At 35.0% G+C, this 19812-nt stretch overlaps 1 protein-coding gene across 1 annotated transcript in view; it reads right to left on the bottom strand.

Annotated features, from left to right (window-relative positions):
• Stx17 (syntaxin 17) overlaps positions 1 to 19812 on the bottom strand; it is a 56660-nt gene that overhangs the window by 5606 nt on the left and 31242 nt on the right. The window contains exons 4-7 of the mRNA XM_027930984.2: positions 15503 to 15728; positions 7702 to 7817; positions 7575 to 7625; positions 497 to 583 (exon numbers count right to left, since the gene is read on the bottom strand). Of these exons, the coding sequence (XP_027786785.1) occupies positions 497 to 583; positions 7575 to 7625; positions 7702 to 7817; positions 15503 to 15728 (480 nt within the window). The remainder of the gene's footprint in view (positions 1 to 496; positions 584 to 7574; positions 7626 to 7701; positions 7818 to 15502; positions 15729 to 19812) is intronic.

Raw genomic sequence — 19812 nt, 5'->3', positions numbered from 1 at the left:
TACTTGTAAAACAATCAATCCACTAACTAGTTGGCTTATTTAAATAGTTTCCACAGCCACAGATTACATAACCAATTTTTTTATGATGCACAGAGATTATTCTATACTATAAACCTGGGTATTCAAATCCACATCTTATGGAAAATAGATGATCCCAATCCATGCATGCGGTCACGTCCTTACACTTTTGATTCTTGCTCCTGCCCCCTGCTCTCCCTGGACCTCTGCAGACATTCATTCCCTCATGACACCAAATGCCTTATACTCGGCCTACTGTTTATTCTCTTTGAAAAAAGAAATTTTCTTTCCTAATAGAACGAATCTTCGAGTAGAATATTACAACCATTGATTTCTTGCACTACCTATGTGTCATTTCTTCCTTATTTCCTTAATTGCTGGTTCCCTCAACACTGAAGAGAGCAGATCAATTGGGTTAATACTAGAGATTCCTGGGAGCCAGAGTACCATTGATTTGTCAGCAGGAGCAGAATCTTACCTTCCCCAAGTTTTTGGTTCCCTCTTCAACATTCACAGCAGCACTGTTGACATGGTCTGCAATGCTGTCAATCTTCTCCTGCTGAGACTAGATGCAAAGGAATTATGAGTGAGCGCTCCTGCTGGGGAGCGGTGGGACGCCAACACACACTATTTTAATTCCTGTAATCAGGGCCCCGGGTACTGCAGCCTTGCAGTCTTAATAGCGGTTCATTAATAGCATCTGATAAACCATGTCGAAAGCACAAATTCACTTTCATGAAAAAAAGAGGGGGACTTAATTATTGGGTAATAAAAGGGTGGCACCTTCATAGCAAAAAGCATCTCACACTGAAATTCATTCAAACATACAAACATATTATTGTTCAAATGAATCCACTTTCCAGGAGGAAAAAAAAAAATCCAAATAAGCATTTATATGTTATGTTGGGTTTGATGGGAGAAAAACAAAATCAAACAAGAAAACTCCTCCCTAATCTATCTTCTTTGAAGATTCTGTTTAAATCAGGCAAATTTAGAAATAAAATGCCCTTCATCCAATAAATATAAAAAGTGTTAAGTTTTAGGAATAAGGCTATGATATGATTTGATCTACAATGACATCTTTCCACTTGGGCTATTCAGGAGGGAGCAGTGAATGAACCTATCATCCTGGGTTTCACACCTGTAGCCAAACTTTAAACATTAAAAAATCATGATGAGTTAAACTATTTCAGGTTGAATATATTAATAAAATATATTAAATAGCAACACCTGTGCTGACACAACAGCAACTGTGGCTGTGGCCCTGGGGCAGGAATGCTGAGGTAATGGAGAGTATTTTCCTCTCTGAAGTGTGAAACCCCACAACAGTACTTTTGACAAGAGGTCACTGGGCCTCTGCCCTAACACCTCCAGGGATAAGAACAGATCCCTCGCAGGAACACATGCTTATTTTAAAATCAACTTATTCAAATTTACATAGAATGATGTGTACTCATTTTATCGGTGCAGTATGATGAACTCTGACAAATGATAAACCCCTATAATCACCCATGCAACTAACCACCATCACAATTAGCATGGAGATTATTTTTGTAATTTGCAGGAAAAAAAGAGAGAGAATCCCTCTTTGATTCCAGATAAATGCCTTCTACAATGAGCATGAAATAATTCAGCTTGAATCCTGAAGTATTTGATTGCCCTTATATAACTGACCTGCTCACTTATACTGAGGGAGACATAAATAACACTCTCCTAATTCCAATCAACACTTCACTTGTGAACAAACAACACGGCTAATTTTTCCCATCGTTGTCTCCTATTAGCATTATTGATATTCCGTCCCTTCCCAGTATGTACCTTTTATTGTTGGGCCTTTTGTGGTATCTTTTCATTATAGGATTCTCCACCACTATCTTGATACCACAGTACAATCCCTTAAAAAGTCCTTTTTCAGTTTTCTTTGTCTCAGTCAGAGACAAGTACAAGAACAGTTCTTAAACTAAGTGGGCCACAAAATCACCTGTGGGGCTTCTTTAAACACAGATTGCTGGGCCCCACTCCCAGCAGGCCTGGGGTAGAACTGAGAATTTATGTTTCAAATAAGTTCCTGGATGAAGCTCATGCTGCTGATTCTCAAACTTTAAAAGTCAGTAGTACATATGATAAGAATAAGGGCATAACCTCTGGTCAGATATTCTGTGTTCAAATTCTCAACATACACCTTTGGACAAATTTCTCCGGCTATGTGTCAGTACTCTCAGCTATCAAATGAAGATAATGCTATTTATACCTCATGGAGACGAAGGAGAATAACATGAGATGCCTTCAAAGCACGAGGAGAAGAATCGAAGAATTCATCCTGACCTTCCCAAGATAAGTGTTCACTCTCATTTTCCTACCAAAAAATATATCGAGCTTTTTCCTATGATGCTTGAAAATTCTAGGGCAAACATTAGATCTCTCCTAGCATTCACTTGTTGGCTTTTTGTTTTTCTCAGAGAGTAAAACTTTTAAAAGTCAGCTTTCTTTTTCTGATTCTTAGAAGCAATGGATATTAGCCAGTGCTAATATCCATCTTGCCTGCATTTCTGACGCCCTAGCACTGTTTCTGTTTGGGACACTCCAGCACCCCCTACTCCTGCCTGAAAGAGTCTATGCTAGCAGATAAATCACAGGGGTAAAATCCTGTCACCAACCTTTGCATCTTGATGAGTTGAGGGTAGAAGAACAATAGCCCATGTTCTTCCTTCCCCACAGCCGCAAATAATTTTTGGCCAGAGGGAGGAGCCTACCAGGATTATTGCCATTTCCATCTCCAAGTGTGATCTCAAGGCCTCAGGGAAATACTTCTAATGCTCCTTTTTAGGATATTTTAAGGGTATTGCAACCTTATAACTTTTTAAGTTAAAGTGAAATTTTAAATATCATTTTAATATTTTTAAATGAAAATCCTTTGGAATAAATTGAGAAAAGACTAGAAGAAAAAAAAGTCAATCCTAGGATTACCAATTATTTGAACTATTACACACACCCTCTATGTCTGTAATCCCCAGCAATGGTGAGGCCTGTCTTGCCCTGGAGTAGCCCACATCTGCAAGTTCTATTCACTGGCCCCAGAAGACCGAATAAATCTGGGGGAGGGGAGATAAGGCAGAGAGTAGAAAATCTGGGATCAGCAGGCATCCTTTAATTGTGTGGCTCTACCTTCCTCTTCCCCTACCTTACTTGGTTTGAATCCTCAAACGGCCCATATCTTCAGATTCTGCTTCATAAATAAGGAGGACTCAATGGCACTCACAATGATTACAGTTTAGCATCAAAATGGTATCACAGAGTTGTCAGTCACTATCAGTAGAATGCCAAACTAGACTCCATTCAGAACTGAATCTGGGCACATTTCTCCACTGTATCTGTGGCTCTTTATGCTGGGCCACAGACACACCAGCCACACACAACCTACCCCAGCCTAGAAAGCCAAGCTCCTATGGCAGCTCGGGTCCTTCTCATTCTATCCGCCAACTCCCCCTCTTAGCTTCGGATGTGCTCTATGTTTGTCTTCATCCACCTAGGCCTCCCACATCTGTCAAACTTCAAACCCCTGCCTGGTATTTTATTCTTTGGCACTTAAAAGTGTTCTCAGCATTCCTTTAACAATGAGCTAAGCCATTTATGAGGGACACTGCAGTGCTTCTCAAATTAGAGTAGTGTATAGATTCCCTTGTAAAGAAAAAAAAATCTCAAAACTCCGAGAGTATGTCCATGGATTTCATTTTAAGGAACACTGACTTTCATCTCCCACTGGCCTGAAAATAACTGAATCTTGATGAATAATAGGGGCTCCTAAGATTCTGAAGCAAATGTGATTTATCAAATTAATACTTTAAAAGAAAAATGCAATTTGGGCAGATGAATTAAAAACTAACAAGGAATTATTTTTTCCTTTAATGCTTATTATGAGTACTTGTAAGCCCAGCATCCTCTATATCAAATAATAGTAATACATTCAACAAATCCATTTACATCAATAATAATGCTCTTCCTTGGAGAATTAGTTGTGCAATTTTATTAGTGTGCTTGGAAAACTATGAGTTTTTTTTAAGAAGACTCCAGTACTTTCCTTTATTCCTAAGTTCCATATTTATTCATATGCAATCAATCATAAAATACACAGAGAAGCTCAGAAACACACATATCAGCACTATGATATTCAGGCAGAGCACAAGATCATATTGGCCTAGAATAGGAGATAAGCAGAGTAGAGAAGGAGGACACTGACATAGGGGGATTCAGCAGTGGACAAGGGACTAAAGGAACTCTAGTACTAAAATGTCTGAAGATAATGTTGATACAAAAGTAGAATTTATGGATGGGGCCAAGGGATCCAAGGGAAGGACAAATGCAGAAATGCAGGTGAGGTCAGGGGAAAGGGAAAAGGATGGGAAGTAATAAACATCATCTCATTTAGTCCTCCCACTGGTTTTATAACGCCAATTGTTGCCCAATAATATCTTGAAGATCATATAGGTAGGTAATAAATGGAGGAATCTAATCTAATCCACAGTTTTGTGTATCCAGAGTAAAACTGCACTTCAAAAGCTGTAGGGAATAAGGTAAAAGGTAGAAGTCAAAACAGTATCAGCAGCAAGGATGACATGCTGTCAAGCTACCGGCCTGGAGTTCTTTAAATTCTCCTTGAGTAGAAATAGGGCTGGTTACAAGAAAAGGCAGTAAAGGTGAATGAAGCAGGGCAAATGAAGCAGGGCACCTAGTAGATATTAATTTGTTAAAATTAACAGGACCAACCATGCTTTCATCCCTCAATGGCTTTGTAGGTCCTCTGTGTTGTGCTCAAGTACAAATAACATAAATTTACCATTTTAACTATACAATTTAGTGGCATTAAGTACATTCATAATGTCGTACAACCATTACCACTATCCTGTAGGTTCTTTTTATACTATTCTCTATTCTTCATTGAGCTAACCATAGTACTATGTACACAGAAAGTGTTCCTTAAGTATGTGATTAATTTGCCTAGATACTATCATGTCCATGTGACGATAACAAGAGGATGTGGTCACTTTGGTTATGTTCCCAGGTCATTCTGTACCTAAATGGAGCTTCTGTGAATCTTTGGCCATGTGGTCATGAGAACTCAGTCACTCTGGGAATAATAATCAGGGGTTCTCCTTTGAGCTTTTGCCAAATAGCATTCTGCTCATGTCCTTGTACACATTATTATAAATAGGACATTTGTATAGAGCTATGGCTATAGATGGCTACAGCCAGAGTCTTCCTGCATAAATCTTCCTTGGGCTGGGGTGAGGAGCTGCTTATGTAACACAATTAAACATAACTGTTTAATGTAACTGTTAGATGGCTACAAACTTTCATTTTTCTTTCATGTGCCTACCCCATTAGAAAGGAAATGTATTTGTCTGGAGTGAGAAGAACTCTGTACATGTTTCCTTTGTTTTTTAAATCAACTTGATTGAGGTATAATTTACATACATTAAAACACATAGTTTAAATGTACAGGCTGATGGCTTTGGCAAATGTATAAATTTTATAAACTGCATTAGATTCAGAAATTATTAGTTACAATAATTGAATAAATTTTGATTCTAACCAACATATTTTTGGGGATTCCCTGCTGTATGTAAATATATTATTAGATTATACAGATACCTAATCCAGAGACTTCCAGCATTTTGTTTCTTCTGACTTAAAGGCATCAGAAATAATTCAAATGATTTATTGCATTTAATTTTAGTCATTACATTTCAAGCAAATATCCATAAACTAGGATATAAGCAGAATAAGGGGTGAAACTGGAAAGTCATATTGCAAAAGGAACACAAATGAATGGATTCTTAAGAAGTGAATATATGGTGGGGTGGGGTTGGGAGAGGAAAGTGATACAGGTCTTACAACCTAGAAAATCTTTTATATGAAAAAAAGTCCAGTGGCTTGGTATCTGGCTCTAGATGGTAAACGTACCAAAAAGTAGTTATCATAGAGCAGAGCTTACACATGGAAGACCTTCTGACTCCACACCTCCACATGGCATGGTAGAAACATCAAGTATGCCTGCACTGTAATTATGCAAAAAGGAGCTAAAAGACCCTTTGAGAAGTTGGGATGAGAGTAGTGGTGTTAGATTAGTTGGCCTTAATTTCCTCCCATTCCAATTCTGAGGTTGTATTATTTAGGCACTTAAAGCCTAGGGAAACCCTACTTAGAAGAAGGACAACCCCCAAATCATGATTTGATCAAAAATTTAAAATTAAACCTAGACAGAAGGAGAAACAGACTAGTGCCTTTGTGGACATACATATATAACACACCTACTCATGTATTCTAAATTCCCAAAATTCCTAGCAAGGAAACTATAAGAAAAATAATGTTTCTTTAGAAAAGTTTAGAAAAATAATGATAGAAAACCTATTTTCCCCCCAAAACTACCTTATGTTCCCAAATCTGTTAACAGCATTACTGGGGCTTGATTACGCAGAATAATGCCATAATATTCCTTATCTTTGACTCTATCTTCCTCCAATTTCTGCTTAGTCTTCCTAGAAATACCTCCCACTATTGTTGCCACTGCTCCAAGTTAAACTCCTACAGCTGATTCTTAACTAGTCATTCCTGCCCATGACCTCATTCTCTCTTTTCTTTTTCCATTTTGTCTTTTTTAGATATACATGACAATAGAGTGTATTTTGACATATTATATATACATGGAGTATAACTTATTCTAATTAGGATCCCATTCTTGAGGTTGTACATGATGTGGAGTTTCACTAGTGGCATATTCACATATGAACATAGGAAAGTTATGTCTGATGCTTTCTTCCACCATTCTTTACCCAGGTAACAGTGGCCTTTCTAAAGCACAGACTGGATTACAACTAACCTGCTCAGAAATATGCAGTGACTCTGTAGTACCTATAAAGTAAAGCTCAAATTCTTTGGTATGGCATATAGTTCCATCATAGTTGGCCCTCACTCTCATTGCCTGCCCACTATACCTCATGCTTTAGTTTGCAATATTTAGTACTCCCGGACAGGCCATGCGCTTCTCAACACCTTGTCTTTGTTCAGCTGTTTGAAAGGTGCTCCCTTATACCCCCCTGGATCATTTCCAAATTTCTGAAGGCTCATGAGAATGCACGTGCCTTGGTGAAGCTATGCTTCGTGCTTCCACCTTATAAACGTGCTTCCCTCCCTTGGAATTCAATGCTGCATCTTGGAATAGATGATACTTCTCTTCATATCTTATTTTTGCATTTAGTCATTATGCTCAAAAGCTCAGTTTGGGGGGTTCAAAGTTTATCTCCATCCACTGCAGAATCCCCAAAAGCAGACAATGGGTTTCATTTATTTCTATATTCAACATTGTCAGATTCCCCAGTACTGAGTATCTAACAAAGTGCCTTTATTCACATTATTAAATAGAACTGGAATTTGAGGCTCCATACCAGTCTTAAAAATTATAATTTTTCTTAAAATTCTAATCAGGAGCACAGTGAATAATCAAAGTCTCTAATTCTAATACCCTACCAATTCAGAACCAAAAACAGTTATATACTTACATTCACTAGGAGAGAGAAATCAGTAACCAGTTGACTAAGTTCAATTAAGTCCTTAAAAAGAGAGAGAGAGAAAGTTACTTATTTTTATGCCTCACAGTTACCAAGAAAAAAATAACTTTTAACATACCGCTTCTAAAGTTTCCCATGATTCTGCAGCATTTTGATCTCGAGGAATTTCAGGTAATGCGTATATCTGAGTCAAACTCTGAGAACTAGCTTCATCTTCAGAATTGTGAAATGCTCCTGGATGAACACAGACTCATGTTTGGAATTTGCTTTTCAGCAAGGACACAGCATGAATCAATATCATACAACAACTGCCATGTAAAATGCTCACAAATTAAATTCAGGCTAATAGTAAGTTGATTATTCTATGAAAACAGAATTATTCATCCTTGGGCAGCTTGTTCCCTTGGTTAGTTAACACACATTTTTTTTTCTCTATCTAGAAAGACATCTACAAAATGGCTACAAATACCATCTATCCAATCTGAATAATTAAAAATAAGTACAGAAGAGCCAGCAAAAGGAAACTAATCTATTTGGCCAATATTCCATGAGGAGACACCCCCAATGTTTCACTGCTAAATTTGTAACCTTTTATTGGTTAATTTAGTAATAAATATCAGATATACAAGGTAATAAAAGCAGGGGTGAAGATGTAGCTCAGTGGTGGAGTACTTGCCTAGCACACATAAGGCCAGGGTTTGATCCCCAGTATTGCATCTACTGATGACAATGAGTTTGTCCCCAAAAGAACATTTTTGTACATATTGTCACTGTTTCCTTACAGTCATTCTTCTGGTTCATTACTCCACTGTTTCCCTTATTTCTTTTCTGAGTTTTAAAAAGCCTTCAACCCACTAACACTTTGCTTATTTAACACCGCTTTATTGATAAATTAATTTACAGTAAAAACTCATCTTCAAGTGTTTTGTATTTCCTCATATTGGTTTCACCAATCTTCCATTCATTCATTTGACATTCATTACATGCTCTCTATAGCCCAGTCAGTATGTCACAGTGCTGGGGACACTATAAAAACAATTCTGAGATTCTGGCACAGCAGTGCACACCTGTAATCCCAGCAACTCAGGAAACTGAGGCAGGAGGTTCAGAAGTTCAAGGCCAGCCTCAGCAACTTAGTGAGACCCTGTCTCAAAATATAAATTAAAAAGGGTTGGGGATGTAATTCAGTGGTAAGGCATCCCTGGTTTAACCCCTGTATCCCACTTACCCCCTCCCCCCCCAAAAAAAAAAGTTCTTAAGAGGCAACATTCTGTGGCTGTTAGGAGGATGGGTCTAGTCAGAAAGACTTGGGTTAGAATCTTGGTTTGGCTATGTACTAGCTCTCTGACTTGAGAAGGTATTTCATTTCTGGCTTATTTTTCTCATTTGTAAAATAAGGTGACTGTACTTTGCATAGCACCTGTCTTATATATAAAAGCAAGTCCTCAATAAATAGTTGCTACTACTACCACTGTTATTACTGCTATTATTAGTACAGCTTACCATAAAATGTGTGACAGACCAGTTAACAGTAAAGTGCATTCAGGATAGTTTGTAAGAACTATGATGTAGGTTTCTGCAGAGTGCTACGTGAGCCCAGTAGAAGCCCACAGCCTTTTAGTCAGGAGAGTGGTCAGAGAAAGCTCTGAGGCTGAAGCCCAAGGACAAAGGAATAATAGAGGTGAACTGTGGTAAAGGTGCAGGAAGATGCAAAAACTATTTAGGTCAGGGAAAAAAAAAAAACAAAGCAAAACAGGATTTGGAGCTAAAAGAGGATCCGTGTAGCTGATACATAGACTGAAAAGAGAAAAGCAAAGATTGAGGCCACGTGCCAAGCTGAGGGTATTCACGGCATTGTAATCATGTTAAAGAGTTTCGTCTTTCTCACAAGATCACTATGGAATCGTGAAAAGAAGTTGGAGACCACTGGGAAGTGGGAAGTTACTACCATCAGATTTTAGATTTTAAAAGGAAGCTAAAGCTACAGTGTGAAGAATACATTAAGGATGGAGATGAAAGGTGAAGAAATAAAAGTGAAAAACCAGTTGGAAGGCCTTCCAATATGTCCAGTGCAATACTTGCAGCTCTAGAATAAAGACAGTAGAAATGGAAAGAAGAAACCTGAAATTTTATTTTTTCCTCTTTACTTCAAGCTCAAAATACCTACCATGTTAACATTTTCTGGCCATCCATTAGGTATTGTGTTTGGTACCAGGGATGGAAAAGTAAATAAATCACTATGCCTACTCTCAAAGAACTTATATTCTAGAAAAGTCAGACATGCAAAGAGATAATCATAAAACAATGGGAAAGTTCATGATATCTCTCTATTCAGATGAACAGAAGACATGTACATTTTATGGGCATTCCAAGATGGGGGTGGCATCTGATCCAGCTTGATGTGGTATGAAGAGGGAAAGCTTCCTAGAAAAGTTGATACTACTGGTTGAAAAAGAGAGGAATATAAATTCTAGATAGAGAAACTTGATTGAACAAAGGCCCTCAAGAAAGAAACAATATAGCTAATGTAAAATTAGCAGTTTAGTGTTAACAAAACATGAAATAAAAGACACAAGTTACAAGAATAAGACATTATAGATGATCAGGAGGGACCTTGTTGACCAGGTAAAGACTCTAGACTTTATCTGGCAGACAACAGAGACTTGCTGAAGGTTAAAAGCAGATTTTGAAATGACATGATGACATGTGACCTGATCTACTTTTAAAAGTCAGCCCATATTTCTTTTGTTTCCTTTTTTCAAAACCTGTAACTGAATGATATCCCATAAAACTGCATTACTACAGTTATCTTCAAATTTATGAACACTTTACCTCTCAATAAAAACTGATTTGAACTGCATAAAAAGGACATAGTCAGTAGACTGAAAAGTAATTTGTAGGTTTATCAGGATTGACAGTGTTCTTTTAATTTTGAACTTATTTGAAAATATTAAAGAAAGAGCAGAAACATCAGATACAAAGCAAATTTTACACTACAACATTATGACAAATATCCAATACTTTAAAAGCTCTCATTGAGTTGTATAAATGCTTAAAATATTTACTTAATACCTTAGGTTATCACCATTAAGACACTTTCATTTTCACTTCAACCAAGATAAATGCATTACCCTATGACCTTTCTTCTACTTAACATTCTTACATATTGGTGAACAATGATAACTTCATTATCATTATCAGACCGAATGCAAAGCAAAACTTTATGACCTTGCCTATTCTAAAGATTTTTAAAGCTATAACCTATGTACTATTAAAAAAGATTCAAATGGAGTATGTTAGGATGTATACACACACACACACACACACAATCATATGTAAATTCTTTATCTAAAAATTAAGGGATGAGAAATGTTTGACATTTAAATAAATCATAAAAGATTTCCCTTAGTAAAAAAACAAGAAATGTTTAAGTCATTTCCGTCTCACTTGAAACCAAATTGCGTATGCATCTTAGTTCAAATAGAATCTTAGAACAAAGAACTCTATTCTCTGCCATAGAAAACCCTGCTGTAAACTTACAACTCTGAACATCACTAATCAATTCGAGGCATGACTATCAATTAAGAAAGCAAACCTTTTAATTTCTACAACTCCCATCATTCAATTTCAACTTGTACCTCAGCAATCATTCTTTGACTTTGAACTCTTGCAAATGTCTATGGATATGCTGAGGCAAAACACTGAGATTATAGCTACAGGAAAGAACACCAAAGAACTTGAACTTGTTCACAGAAGTAAAAAACTGTAATTGTTTCACATTATATAACAATCTCAGATAGTCCCGCCCATGTGCAAACAACTTGCATAAAGGACAAGCATGTGTGTATCACTCACCCTGTTTCTCAGACTTGGAGTTAAAGCGTTATTATTTGCTATAAGTTCAAATAAACATGAAGACAGTTGACTCACTTTAGTTGAAGTGAGAGATAAGTTAAATAGCCTGGCTATAAGATTTTTCTTTCCCCTTTTATACATATTCAAATATTCTCTCCCTCTCTCTTTTTCTATACTTTGCAAATAGCACTGTTCCTGCTAAAATTACAACACAAAACATGAAATTTCCACAAAACTTCACTATATTAGGAAATGTTTCACTAAAATGTAGATTAATTAATAAGCATGCCAAGCATGGTGGCACACAGCTCCAGTGACTCAGGAGGATGAGGCAGGATGACCACAAGTTTGAGGCCAGCCTCAGCAACTTAGTAAGGCCCTGAGCAATTTAGTGAAACCCTGTCTAAAAAATAAAAATAAATAAAAATAAAAAGGCCTGGGAATGTGGCTCAGTGGTAAAGTGCCCCTGGGTTAACTCCTTGGTTAAAAAAGAGAGAGAGAGAGAGAGGGGGAAAAAAAATATTCCTTAATTTCTTTCAAGTTTTGATGGTTTAAAAGAGTGAATTAATTTGCTGATAATTTATATAAACCCATCTATGAAAATAAAATTACTTTTAAGCCATAGCTTAACTTAACTGTAAAGAAAAACTATTAATAAAATTAAAACCAGCTGGCTGCAGTAGAGCACGCTTGTACTCCCAGCTACTCGGGAAGCTGAAGTAGGAGGATCACAAGTTCAAGGCCAACCTTGGCAACTTAGTAAGTCCCTATCTCAAAATAAAAACTAGAAAGGGCTGGAGATATAGGTCAATGGTACAGTAGCCTGGGTTCACTCCCCTGTACTGCAAACAATTAAAAAAAGAAAATTAAAACCAATAGAAAATATATCTTCTGAAATAATATAATACAAAACCATCTACATGTTTCACAAACATGTTTATATATATATATATATATATATATATATATCTAAGATAAAAATCTAATATTTCACCAAATTCAATATACTGGTCTGAAGTTCCCAGCAGCTTTAAGATTGGATTCTTTTGTGACTATTTGTTTAAAATGTAATAAGATTCTGTTCCTACTGCGCTGTTGAAGTGTGCGTCCTGGCTTGGAGTAAAGAAAGACAAAAAATGAAGAGAAGCACTGATTCAGTCTGTATGGCTTGAATCACCTTTCTAAATACAAATCAGATTTGTGGGCTCATCATTTCTCTTGGTGGGAAACAGTATGCTAAAAATGAAACTAGACACACAAGTGAGACAGAAGGGAGTTTCTCAGATCAACCAAGATTGGCAGAGAAGATTTACTTCAGGAATTCTTAGAATCTGGACAAAAGAAACAGCAAAATCATCATAACTTCCCCCTAAACTTAATAAGCTTCTTTTATTCTCCAGAGAACATAAAACGTCCTATTCTACTTGTTATTTCTATCTGTAAATGAAAAACTATTTTTGCATTTTTTTTTTTATCCCACTCATGGAAATGTGGCAACATTGCTCCTGAATCTCTGCTGATGTTTCCAACCAATTTATTTAGAATCAGACTTGTAAAGGAAAAAGTATTTTAAGGCACTTCTATGCAAATAAAACATATTTTTCTATATAGGCTGTCACTACTATAATGAGTATCTAAAGTAAAAATAAGGAAAACCCAGAGAACACAGGATAAAAACATACAGAATGACAGAAAAGAGTCTATAGTTAGAAGAAGACCACATATGGAGCAAACCCAGTTCCTACCCTACTATTAAAGTGTAACGTAAATCAGTTACTTGAATTCTTTTCATTATTCTTCTCTTTTCTCATCCCGTTATTTGCTAATAATTTTTTTTTTTATTTAAGGCAATCTAGTAGAAACTTACACTTGGTAAAATACTCAGGCACTTGGTGAGACAATAATTTTAACTGCTTTATGTTGGCAGTGAATTCATAGTCAAAGTATAATCTGACCAGGAGATTCTTCAGAATTCGAAATTCTACATGCTGTTTTAGGTTTACTTTAGGTATGTGATTTTATAAGTAGAATGATTGTCTTAATCAAAGCAACACTAGTTTCAGAGATTTAATTTTCTAGCTTTCTTCCAGTAGCAAGTAATTAGATATTTAGCCTATTTGGTATCCTATGAATGAATTGAGAAGTTGGAAAATCAATAGAGTTGGAAAATGAATTTTGCCTGCTATTTCTTCTCCCTTATCCTCTGGCTCTATCCTCATCTTTTTCATTCCCTCTCTATACATACTTCCTCAAATTCTGCCAATCTTAGTTTTTATACCAGTCTGCTTCTTATGGAAAAAGCTAATTACCAGCAAACTGGATAAAATAACTTCCTCTAATAATTACACAATTCCTCTGATGATACATAAATCTAAGTTTGTTGAGCACAAACAGTTCTACTACTGGTAGCAATGCAAACAATGCAATAATAAAATGTAAATTGAGGAAAGCATTAGATTATTAATATATCATGAGAAAACTTGCAGAACTCAAAATTTCTCTTGACAGGAAATTGCTGGGGATGGGCATTTCAATGCTAAATAGCAAAAGAGATTGATGCCAGCAACTCTTTCCAGAATATTCAGCTTATCTTCACTGTTATTACTGCCATCACAACTGTCACACTGTCTGGGTACATAAGATGGCCCCTTAATCAAATGGAACTATAAAGCCCAGTTTCTGTACATATGCACATAAAGCATCAGTTTGTGCTAAATGATAACATCCTTCTTCCTCACCAACATGGCAGTGATAACTCCAGATGAACGGAAATGAAAACTGTAACTATAAACTATTAAAACATGATTCTCAAATAATCTTCAAACAAGGATTGAGTGTAAACATCTCCTTCTCAAAACATTTTAGGCACTGGTTATTCCCAAAGTGACGTGATTGTAACACATATGAAATTACAAAATTGTCTCTAAAAAGATACTTATTTATGTATTTATAAAACATTATAAATGGTTCACTATGTGTAAAACATTGTGCTAGATTCTAAGGATACAATAAAACAAGATTACCCAGAAACTCGGAATAGTAGCCTAAATATTTCTTACAATATTTTTATTCCCCTGTAATTACTGAATCATTAGTACTGAAAATATAAAATTAAAAATAATCTGGGTTTGGAGATAGGGAGTGGTGTAGGAGTAAATAAAAATAAAGAAAAACTGGAAGGCATAACTTGCTCAAGATTCTATTCTAATTTGTACCTATTTATATTTTACTTTTTTCATAAGGACTAAAGGCATCTTATGATACATAAGATGGAATAAATAATAAATAAAAGCTAAACAACAAAACAAAAAAAGTAGAAAACAAAGGCAGCAATTATAAAATAAAGCCAGGATACTTTAAAAATTTAACTTTTGGTGATTAAGAAATTTGGCTTTAAACTCTATAGTAAATAACTCAAGTAGGGAAGCCTTATCAGTTACTCCATTCAATAATCAGAATATAAAAAACAAACAAAAAAAATCAACAACTTTGAAGCACTACTGTGGATCAAAACAAGAATTTTTTCAGGGTTAAAGACACTGTTATAAAGTGGTCAATGATTATCAACTAGATCCTTAGAAAAAATGGGACAAGTTTCACAGAGTATCACTTCACAAAAGTTGATGGCATGTCATCCACTGCAAATATTTTGTTATTAGTTAAATTCAGAGAACTGAGCTGGGAGGTAGATGTAATATCTCCTGTGAAAACCAGTCTACTTAAGGACAAAAAACATGCCTGAAGAAGTCACCTTTCCACTGGAGAGAAGTGAGGAACATGCTGCGGATAAGGGTGACATATCCTTAGGAAATATTTTACATTTCTTTTCAATATATAGGCAAATAGGCATTTGAAGCTCTGAGATTCCACTTCATATAGCAATTTATCCTGCAAATTTTTCAGCATACACATTTCCAGCTCACTCAGGGTTCAAGAATTCAACATATTGGTAAAGCAGATAACCCCTGGAGACATACAGATAATCAGCAATCTCTATGCAAGGAGGTGAGCTTTAATTAACTGCATTGCTGTGACCAAGAATAAGACTCAGTGTAATACATTACCACCAACAGTCAGAGATCTGGTCAAAGGAGGATGTAATAAGGTTTCTTCATCATTAAGTTGTTTCTTAAGTTCTTCGACAGATTCCAAATGGAGTTGGAGAAATTCTGCTGTTGCTGCTGATGCTTCTTCTTTAACAGGATCTATCATTCTCTTCAGAAGTAGTAGGTCATCCTTTCGGACTTTCAAGCAAAGTTTCTCCATTTCTCGGATATTGGAGCGCAGTTGCTATAAAAGAAAAAAAAATCACTAATGCCACTGGCTTTGAGTATAAAACATTTGTTTTCATAAGTACTTTGTTACAATGATTGTGAATGGAAATGATTACATATTCTCTACAACAGAAGGTGTGCCATAATTCTTTCCTATTTTCCATATATAGCATCTTTAGAACCCACATTCTCACACTTTGAATTATTTAGCAGTTTTCCATCATTAAATGTGACTATTCTACAAAGGTAATTAATGCTCTTCAAAATAAGTCAAACACTACAGAACCATCTAAAGAAAAACTTATTTTCCCATTTCATTAATCCCATCTCTTTTCTTAACCCAATCCTACCATGTATTTCTCATGGCTCATGCACACATTTAGCATACATAGGCCTTCTCTCCTCATTAAAAAAATGGATAATATTAGGTATAACAATCCATAACTTGTCATCCACACCCCAACTTGACAATATCATCATGGGCATCCCTCCTGATCAATAGTTATACCAACAATTACACCAATATTCCATAATATTGGTGGTCTAATGCTTCTAACCTACCATTATCCTATACTTCCTCCAACCTTATGTTCATTCTCTTACCATTCAGTATGAGCTAGAAAACCTTGAGATAATTAGATTGTATATTCAAAACCTATTATTTACAGGCATTAATATATCAAAATTATATAACTTTATGGCCACCTTAAGTTCATCTTGATGATTTATTTCACAAGAAGGAAACAAGTCTAAACAGCAGAATTAGGACTGCAGACCACGTCTGAAGTCCTAGAACAATATTGTTTCCAACACATTACCACCTCCCGACTAAGTGACTCCTTTCTGGAATATAATTGTAAACCTTGGTTATATAGTTGCCACATAGTCTATAGAAATATTTTAGGCAATGTTATCTTTTTTTTTTTTTTTTTTGGTACCTTGAATTGAACTCAGAAGTGCTTTTCCACTGAGCCACATTCCCAGCCCTTTTTTAATTTTATTTTTTATTTTGAGACAGGGTCTCACTAAGCTGATCAGGTCCTCATTAAATTTCTAAGGCTGGCCTCAAACTTGCGATCCTCTTGCTCAGCATTCCCAGTCTCTGGGATTACAGGTGTGTGTCACCATACCTAGCTAGGCAATATCATCTTGAAGAAACACTGAAGTTTTCCTGCAGACAAACCCAATGAGCATTTACCTGTCACATATTTGTCCTCTATTAAAGAACTTATACATATGTCTGTGTCTCCAGGTAAATTCTACTATCCAGCTAAGAATTCTATTACTATGGGTGAACCTGTGACATATTCTTCCTGTCCTAAGGGACTTGTACATATGTCTGTGTCAACAGGGAAATTATCATATCCAGCTAAAAACTATTACTATGTGTGAAGGGAAAAAATTAAGGGAAAGACAATGCTCACTTAAGTATAAAATCTGATCCTACAGTAACAAATATAATAATAATAATATAAAAAAACATAACTAATGATATATTTTTGTCAATACTTACTGTAAGCTATCCATTATGCCAAGTGGTTAACCTTCACAATGTATCTTTAAAATGGTTATTGCCATTATTATGACCTTACGGAAGAGAAAATTAAAGCAAGAAGTAAAAAATGTAACCCAGGACCATACTGCTAGTAAAGGATACAATTAGAAATCAAATCCAGGCCAAGGATCTTGTATCCTTCACAATTTTACTATTTGATAATACTAGGCAACAGAAATATAATGCAAAACACATGATATAATTTCTTTAATAATCACATCAGAAAAAGAAGAGCTGAAATTAATTTTAATACTGTTATTTAACCCAATGTATCTGAAATATTATTTCAACATGGAATCAATATAAAATTATGAATTGAGCATTGTATATTCTTTTATTTGTAGTCAATCTTAGAAATTGGGTATATATATATTTTATATTCACAACACATCTTAACACAAACTAGCAACATTTTAAGTGTTCACCAGCCCCATGTGACTTGGAACTACCACACTGGATAGCACAGGTATAGAGTCTCTCTAAAATCAAATAGTAGATACAGTATAGCAAAACTACATGTAAAAACCATAAAAGAGGTATTCCTACTTCTGGAAATAGCAATACCAGGTGACTCAGAATAACTTTCTCACTAATGATTACTTTAAAAACTGAGTAAAAAAAATCATAATACCAACTAAAAGAAAAAAAACCTCAAAAGCATCAAAAAGCAAACAAGATAATAAGTAATTTGCAAGATAAGAACTTGGCAAAGAAAAGTAGTCCTGAACTCAGGTCACATTTGCTCTGGGAATACTTGCATAATAATGCAGACTCACAAAGGTTGGGACAAAAATTCAATGGCAGGACACCCTAACTGTGAGGACCCTGGTGCTTTGGGCTAGGATCTTAAAGAGCTACATCCTACAATCACAGGTATACTGAAATAAGCCATCTCTCGCATGAATGGCAGATTTACTTCCTATTTCTTAAGTAGCTTACAAAACCCCTTAAACTCCGAAATTATATAAAGATAATCTTAGAAAGTGTCCTCAGGGGCAGAAAAGAAGTCAAAGGCAAATCCTCACACAAGGAAAGTAACATTATTCCTAGCTTCAAATAATTTTTCAAATATAATGTCCACCAATTAAGATAATTATATATGTGAAGACATATGCAACATGAAGAAGCAGCAGAAACAAACAGAAACATACAAATGGACATTTGTCAATTTATAAATTTATAAAATATTTATAGTTATTTTGTTCATAGATACAAAAATCAAGCTGGAAAATTTGGCAATTACAATCTACATAAAGCAACATATAAATTTTAAAAAGATTTAATATTCCATAATTTTTAAATAATGTCAAAAAGAAAGAATTTAATAAATGAATTTAGCTGTATCTTAGGCCAAGCTGAAGAAAAAATAGAAAATAGATCGAAAGAATCTATGTAAAAAATAAAAAAGGAAAGTTAAAAATACAGAAGAGGAAGTTAAAAGACATAGAGAATACATTTATTTATTTAACTACAATAATAATAAATAATGTATTTATTTAGAATCTTAGAAGAGGATAGAAAACAAATTTGAAATGATAATGGCTGAAAATTTCCAGAAACAGAGGGAGGAAAAATATCAATCCACAGATTCAAGAAGATCAACAAATCCTGAGAAGAATAAATAAAAAGAAAAATATACCTAGCTAAACAAAAGGAAAGACGAGGATGAAGATGTTCAAGAGGAACTAGTGACAAAACCATTTCCTGCAAAGAGACAGTAAGATCATAACATGACTTCACATAGCAATAATGAAAGCTATTGAAGAAAACTAAATGATGTATTCAAAGTACAGAAAGAAAATTGCTGTCAACTTAAAACTGTTTCCTGCAAAAATATTCTTCAAGATCAAAGGTAAAATAATATTTATAGAAAAACAAAAACTGAGTAATTATCTTCAGTATATACATGGTAAATGCTATATAAATAATATTTAAGTGGAGGAACATAAATGGAACTAAAACATTCTAATGTGCTTGTATTATCTGTGTTGCTAAGTAAAGGATATAATATGTTGTAGTTTTCACTAAAAGCCTATAATATGAAAGCCAACACAGAAAAAAACCTGAATCAATAGAAAATATAAAATCATCCCAAAGAAAGTAAAAATGGAGATGAAAAGAATCAAAAAGGCAGAATTAGATTACACACAATAACATGAAAGATTTAAACTGAAATATATCACTGATTATATTAAATATAAATGAAATAAGTATTCCAGCTGTAAAATGAAGAATTTCAGACCAGATAAAAAGCAAAAGAGGTATACGTAAAACAAGAAGAAAAAATAAAAGAATGGAAAAGCTACATGATAAACAAACCCTAATACTCCCTCCCCCAAGAAAACCACTGTAGCAATATTAATAGCAGAGAAAAAAGACTTTAAAGTTAGAACATTACTATAAATAAAGAATTGCTTTATAATAATAATAATAATAATAATAATAATAATACCTTCACCAAGAACATATAATTCTAAAGTTGGGTATACCTAATAACATAGCCACAACACATGTAATTCAAAAGTTGACAGAACTACAAAGAAAA

The sequence above is a fragment of the Marmota flaviventris genome, chromosome 13, assembly GCF_047511675.1.
Source record: "Marmota flaviventris isolate mMarFla1 chromosome 13, mMarFla1.hap1, whole genome shotgun sequence".
Classification (NCBI taxonomy): Eukaryota; Metazoa; Chordata; class Mammalia; order Rodentia; family Sciuridae; genus Marmota; species Marmota flaviventris.
The sequence above is the reverse complement of the archived record's forward strand: the minus strand, read 5'-3'. Positions and strand labels throughout refer to the sequence as shown.